This window comes from Equus asinus, chromosome 20 (genome assembly GCF_041296235.1).
Source record: "Equus asinus isolate D_3611 breed Donkey chromosome 20, EquAss-T2T_v2, whole genome shotgun sequence".
Classification (NCBI taxonomy): Eukaryota; Metazoa; Chordata; class Mammalia; order Perissodactyla; family Equidae; genus Equus; species Equus asinus.
In genome coordinates, this window is record NC_091809.1 from 90,977,394 (window position 1) to 90,984,280 (window position 6,887).

The 6,887-nt window shown below is 36.1% G+C and overlaps 1 protein-coding gene across 1 annotated transcript; it reads left to right on the forward strand.

The window, feature by feature from the left end:
* The first annotated feature begins 5,634 nt into the window (after positions 1–5,634).
* On the forward strand, positions 5,635–6,588 carry LOC106837814 (olfactory receptor 10A5). Its single transcript, XM_014851548.3, has one exon. The coding sequence runs from the start codon at positions 5,635–5,637 to the stop codon at positions 6,586–6,588; it is 954 nt and encodes a 317-aa protein (XP_014707034.2).
* The last annotated feature ends 299 nt before the right edge of the window (positions 6,589–6,887 follow it).

Here is a 6,887-nt window from a genome sequence, read left to right on the forward strand (position 1 = left end):
ATACTGAATATCTCTCCATTCTATTAAGTGTTGTAGGAGAGGAAGACATTTCCTCTACCCTCTCTGGGTTCCTCTGGCCGGATAATGAATTAAATTCACATGAGACAGAATATCAGGAGAAAATTAAACAAAGCTTTATCTAAAATCTGAGGACCATGGTCCGGGGCCTTTCTTCCCAAAGGAAGAAAGGGCACGGAAGAAGTGGGGTGCACAGAGTGGTTATATACCCCCAAACAGGATGTTTCACATAGGATTGAAATGTCCCTTTTACAATAGTCGCGAGACTGCTCTGTTGGCACAGCGACTGATGGAAACAGCAGGTAGGTCTGCTGTCTCAGGGAACACAGCAGGGTGGCAGGTCTGTTGTCTCCAGCTGGGTGATTACAGGTGAGCTGGGTGGTCAAAGGTGAGCACAGCAATCAGTTCCTAGCCTAAGGAAAGATGCTTATCCTTAAGGAAATGCTAATGTGGGGGGAAGTTGTACCTTTATCTTAAGGCCATTTGTTCTTGTGTTTGGGACATAGCAAATGCTTAAGCAGATATACAATGCATGCTCGAAGGGCATATCAGGCCCTTTTGGAAAAAACAAAGTCAGGCCGAATTACGTTTACACCAAATGCTTGCCATTCCTATTTGTCCAACCTATCATGTTTATTTCCCTTCACTTTTAACATAACTGTGTACTACAATTTTATAAAATCTTATTTTCAGTTTGCATTTACTTTCTGGTAACTTTGAATATTTCTTCCATATTTTATAGTCATTAAGATTTCAAATGTATGATTATATCATTTGCTTTCCTTTTTTTTCCCATGTCTTTAAATAAATTTTTTTTTAACTGTGGTAAGAACACTTAACACGAGATCTATTCTCATAAATTTGTAAGTACACAAAACAGTGTTGTTAACTATGAGCACAATATTGTACAGCAGATCTGTAGAACCCTTACCTTAATATTATACTACTACACTCAGAATTGGCTATTCTTTCATATAAAGATTTGGGTTACATTAAGAAAGTATCCTTCAATTTGTCAGTTACTAAAACTTTGCTGGGTTGGTTGTTTTTTCATCAGAGGTAAATGTTGAATTCATCAAATATTTTCAGGATCTACTGAGATTAACATATTTTTCTCAATTGAATTTTTGATGGGGCTAATTGTATTTGGCTATTTTAAAATTATGATCCATAGCATTTGTATTCCTAGAATAAATTCTACTTGGCTGTATAGAGATAGTTTTGGGTAAACAGAGCTCTCAATTTATTTGATACTTTTGCACTTGTATTCACAAATAAGATTGACTGTTGGGCTTTCTTGTGTGTATTATATTTGCAACTTTTGAGAACAGGTTATATGTAATTATATGTAATTGTCATAATATTAATTGGGAAACACTACATCTTTTTTTGTTCTGAATCATGAGATTTACCTGTTCCTTGAAGGATTGAATTACGTCATCCATTAAACTATCCCAGCTTATGGCCTTTTTGATAAATTTTTGATAAAATTACTTCAACAAACTCATATTTTACCTTTTTAACTCAAAGTGAACCTTAAATATTACTAGAAAACCATCAATTTCATTTAAAAATTACATTTATTAATGTAATAATATTCTCATAATTTTTAAAATTTCATTCTGCTTCTGCAGTGATTTTCCATTTATTCCTAATATTGCATATTTTCGTTTTCTCCATTTATTTCTTTATTAAGTTTTCCAACAATTTATCTCTACTTTTGAATTTTTCAAAGGACCAACTCAGGTATACTTACCTATCTTATAATTTTTAAATTAATTCTGTTTCCTCCTTTCTGTGTCTATTCTGCTTTCTAGTTGATTTGACAACCTTGTTAATTTATTTTCATTTCTTATGTGATAATAATATATCTTAATTCTTCTTTCCAAATTTTTTTAACCTGAATATACTGTGTTTTGTCATACATGTTGTCAGCAGAAAACTGCTATTCTTCTGAGTTACTTTATTTCCAGCTTTATGAGATATAGATATTTAACATTGTGTAAGTTTAAGGTGTACAATGCAATGATTTGATACATATATATATTGTGAAATAATGATTACCACAGTAAGATTAATTACATATTCATCACCTTACATAATTACCTTTTGTGTGTGTGTATGGTGAGAGAATTTAAGATCTACTCTCCTAGCAACTTTCAAGTATATAATACAATGTTGTTAACTATAGTCATAAGTTGCTTAACAATAGGGATATGTTCTGAGAAATGCATCTTTAGGCAATTTTATCTTTGTTCAAACATCACTGTGTGCTGAAGGGGAATAAAATTTGCCCCCCAAAATGTATCTCTTTAACATGAGGATTATTTTAGGCTGATTATTTTTAAGAAACAAAAGACTCAGAAAGTTTTTCTTGTTATTTCCCCCTTAACTGCCTAAAAGAATTTTGATTAAAAAAAAACCTTAGCATAACATGAACTAGATGGTAGACAGGGAGTAACCTAGGAAAATCTGTTCGTTGGGCTCCCCTCTGTGTTCTTCTGTTTCTGTGTGGCCAAACACTTGTTTTCCAAATGTTTGCTCCTTTTCACCTACTTGTGAATTCTTTCCCTCTGAAGTCCCTGACTCTCCCAACCCTCAATATCTTCTATTTTCTTTGGCTGAGGATGTTATTTAAGTTGAGGCTTTGGTCATTTTGATGAGTTACTCAGTTTTCTGGATTTCTCCCATGTATACGTGTTATTAAACTTTTCTTTGTTTTTTGCCTGTTAATCTGTCTCATGTCAATTTAATTCTTAGAGCAGCCAGAAGAACCTACAAGAATAGAGGAAAATTTCTTCCTCCCTTACAGTACTTATTCAAATCTAGATGGTATAGCCTAATACACACCTAGGCTATATGGTACTAATCTTATGGGACCACTGTCATATATGTGGACCATTGTTGACCAAAACGCCATTATGCTGCATATGACTATATAGTCACCATACTGTACATTTGATCCTCAGAACTTATTCACCTTATAACTGGAAGTTTGTACTCTTTGACCAACATCTCCTCTTTTCCTCCAACCCCCAACCCCTGACAACCACCATTCTACTCTCTCTTTCTATGAGTTTGACTTAGATTCTGCAAATAGGTGAGATCATACAGTATTTGTCTTTCTCTGCCTGATTTATTTTATTTAGGATAACACCCTCAAGGTACATCCATGTTGTCTGTCACAAATTGCAGCATTTTTATGGCTGAATAATATTCCATTATGTATATATACATATATACTACATTTTCTTTATCTGTTCATCCATCAATGGACATTTAGGTTATTTCTATGTCTTAGCTATGATGAATAATGCTGCAGTGAACATGGGAGTGCAGATATCTCTTGAAGACAGTGATTTCATTCCCTTTGGATATATACCTAGAAGTGGGATTGCTGTATCATATGGTTGTTCCATTTTTAATTTTTTGAGGAAACTTCATGCTATTTTCCATAATGGCTGAGCCAATTTACATCCCCACCAACAGTCTACAAGGGTTCCCTTTTCTCCACATCATTGCCAACATTTATTATATCTTGCCTTTTTGATACAGATGTTCTAAAATGTGTAAGGCAGTATCTCACTGTGGTCTTCATTTGCATTTCCCTAATGATTAGCTTTGTTGAGTACTTTTTCACGTACTCGTTGCCCATTTATATGTCTTCTCTGGAAAAATGCCTATTCAAGTTCTCTACCCATTTTTTAATCAGATTATTTGTTGTTTTGCTATTGTTGTATGAGTTCCTCATATATTTGGGGTATTAACCCCTTAACAACTACATGGTTTGTAAATATTTTCTCCCATTCCATTGGTTGCCTTTTCATTTTGTTAACTGTTTTTCTGTCCTGAAGCTTTTTAGTTTGATGTAGTCCCACTTGTTTATTTTTGCTTTTGTTGCTTGGCCTTTTGGTGTCATATCCAAAAGAATTGTTGCCAAGATGACATCAAAGGGCTTTTTCCCTAAGTTTTCTTTTAGGAGTTTTATGGTTTCAGGTCTTACATTTAAGTCTTTAATCCACTTAGAGTTAATTTTTGTGAGTGGTGTCAGATAAGAGTTCTTGTGTTTTTGTGTGTAGATAAAAAGGACTTTTGGTTGTGGTTTGTGTGGTTTTGCTTTTTTATTTTTACTTGTTACCTGTCTGAGTTCTTAAAGAAAGTTTTTTCTACCCTCAAAATTAAAAGAAAAATAACACAAAAATCAAGACATATTTGCGTGAGTATATTTCCATTTATTTTGCTGTGTACTGAGCAGTGCTTTCAGTTCAAAAAGTATTAGCTCAGTCACTTTTATTTTTTCCTAGTACTTTGTTCTGTATAATATTTTCCTAATGTCATATAGCAGCCTAGATGTTTTACCTATCTTTTAGCTAACTTCATTGTCCACTCTGTTGCCTAGAAAAACTTCATAGACTGCATAACATATCCTTTCTCTTCATGCCCCACAAGGTACTGTATATTTCCTGTATTGTCAAGTTCATTGTGATTAATTACAATTGATTATTTAAATATCTCCTCCATTAGATTCTAAACTTCAGTGAGCAATCAATCATCATATTGCCAGTGTTTCTATAGAAGTGAGATAAATATTGCATTTTTCATATTTATTTAAGATTTTATCTCTTATTTCACATAGGCCAAGTTAATTGTTTATTCGTGTATGTTTTCCTTTGAATGTTCACTCTAATAGTCCTCATATTTTTTACAGAATTTTTGTGGGAGTCTCTTTCTTTCCAATTTGTCCATTCTTGAAAGATAAGTAGTTGGAATCTCCTGGGACATACTCACTTTCTTTGTAGTTGTAGTGCAGTACTTCTCTCAGATATTAATTTTAAGAGCCAGTGGATATACTGTGTCTTGACAATCAATTGTCAATTATAGCTCTGTTGGACTGAAGAGGAAGTTCCTATAGTTGTTACCCTATAATTTGACTAGGCAAAAGGAAAGAATTATTATATAATTTGAAATAGACTGTAGTTCTGATATTGAAAAGAAAAAAAAATGAGCATTAAAACTGCCATACTCTGTAGGCATCCTTCCCACAGATTCCCTCACCTCAAAACAAAACATGACACAATTCACTTTCTCCATTGCATAGCCTCTCAAATCATTTTGGAATTGCAGTATCTAGATGCATACAAAAAGATAAGTACTAATTTTGGTAGTAGATAGAGATGATGAACATAATCAGTCTTTGAAGAAGGGGCCCATATAATAGGTATAAATGGAAATTTTTCACTATTTTTCCAACTCCACTTCATTGCATCAGGATCCCTCTCACTTAACTCCACTGAAAAAATATTAAGTGTGCAGCAGAAAATGAGTGTACGTGGAGATGATCCAATTTGTTTTAGCAAATATAGTAACAAAGTGGATCCTAAAAAAGAATAAGAGTAGAGAATGATGAGCTATTGCCCATTTCAGAGCTCAGTCTCTGGCCATTCTTTGGTGTCTCTTTATTCTTACACAACACAAGGTCCTTCCTCTTCCAGCTGAGATCCTGCTCTGCCTCTTTCCCTGACACTAAGAAGGAATCTGAATAACAAATCTAGAATCTGACCCTTCAAATCAAAAATCTCTCTCCATGACCACTGCTAAAGATTCATTCCTATGTCTATGGCTGGAGGAAACTGGACAAGAGTTAATGAGTTTATCCTCATGAGCTTCTCTTCCCTACCTGCTAAAATACAGTCCTTACTCTTCCTGACATTTTTAATCATTTACCTGGTCACCCTGATGGGAAACAGCCTCATCATTCTGGTTACTTTGGCTGACCCCATGCTGCACAGTCCCATGTACTTCTTCCTCAGGAATTTGTCCTTCCTGGAGATTGGCTTCAACCTAGTCATTGTGCCCAAGATGCTGGGAACCCTGCTTGCCTGGGACACAACCATCTCCTTCCTTGGCTGTGCCACTCAGATGTATTTCTTCTTCTTCTTCGGAGTTGCTGAATGCTTCCTCCTGGCCACCATGGCATATGACCGCTATGTAGCCATCTGCAATCCCTTGCACTACCCTGTCATCATGAACCAAAGGACATGTGCCAAACTGGCTGTTGCCTCCTGGTTTCCAGGCTTTCCTGTAGCTACAGTGCAGACCACGTGGCTCTTCAGCTTTCCATTCTGTGGCACCAACAAGGTGAACCACTTCTTCTGTGACAGCCCACCTGTGCTGAAGTTGGTCTGTGCAGACACAGCACTGTTTGAGATCTATGCGATCGTTGGAACCATTCTGGTTGTGATGATACCCTGCTTGCTGATCCTGTGTTCTTACACTTGCATTGCTGCTGCCATCCTCAAGATTCCTTCAGCTAAAGGGAAGCATAGAGCCTTCTCTACCTGCTCCTCCCACCTTCTTGTTGTCTCCCTTTTCTATGTATCTTCAAGCCTCACCTACTTCCGGCCTAAGTCCAATAATTCTCCCAAGAGCAAGAAGCTGTTGTCGTTATCATACACTGTTGTGACTCCCATGTTGAACCCCATCATCTACAGCCTGAGAAATAATGAGGTGAAGAATGCCCTCAGCCGAACCTTCCGCAAGGCTTTAGGCTTCAGAAACTGCATCCCGTAGACATTGAGAAATAAGACTAAAGTTTACTGAATGAAGAACAATCCATTTTTCCTGTTTGTGATTCTTCTCTGCCTCTCTTCTCATCTCTATCTGGATGAAATCCAGCTCAGAAATGACTATTGGAAAGCTCAGTGGAGAGAACACAGCACTGACATAGTTCGGACCTATCACCACCACCTGGAAAACTCCTCTGCCTGTCCATTGTAGACTTATATTCTTTTTCTTTTTGCTGCAATTGGCATTTTGAGACTTCTGTGGCCAAACTATCTCAGGTATTTACTTTGTAATGCACACCAATG

Excerpts from the sequence above, each read along its gene's own strand:
- LOC106837814 (XM_014851548.3), top strand. The coding sequence starts at position 5,635 with ATGGCTGGAGGAAACTGGACAAGAGTTAATGAGTTTATCCTCATGAGC.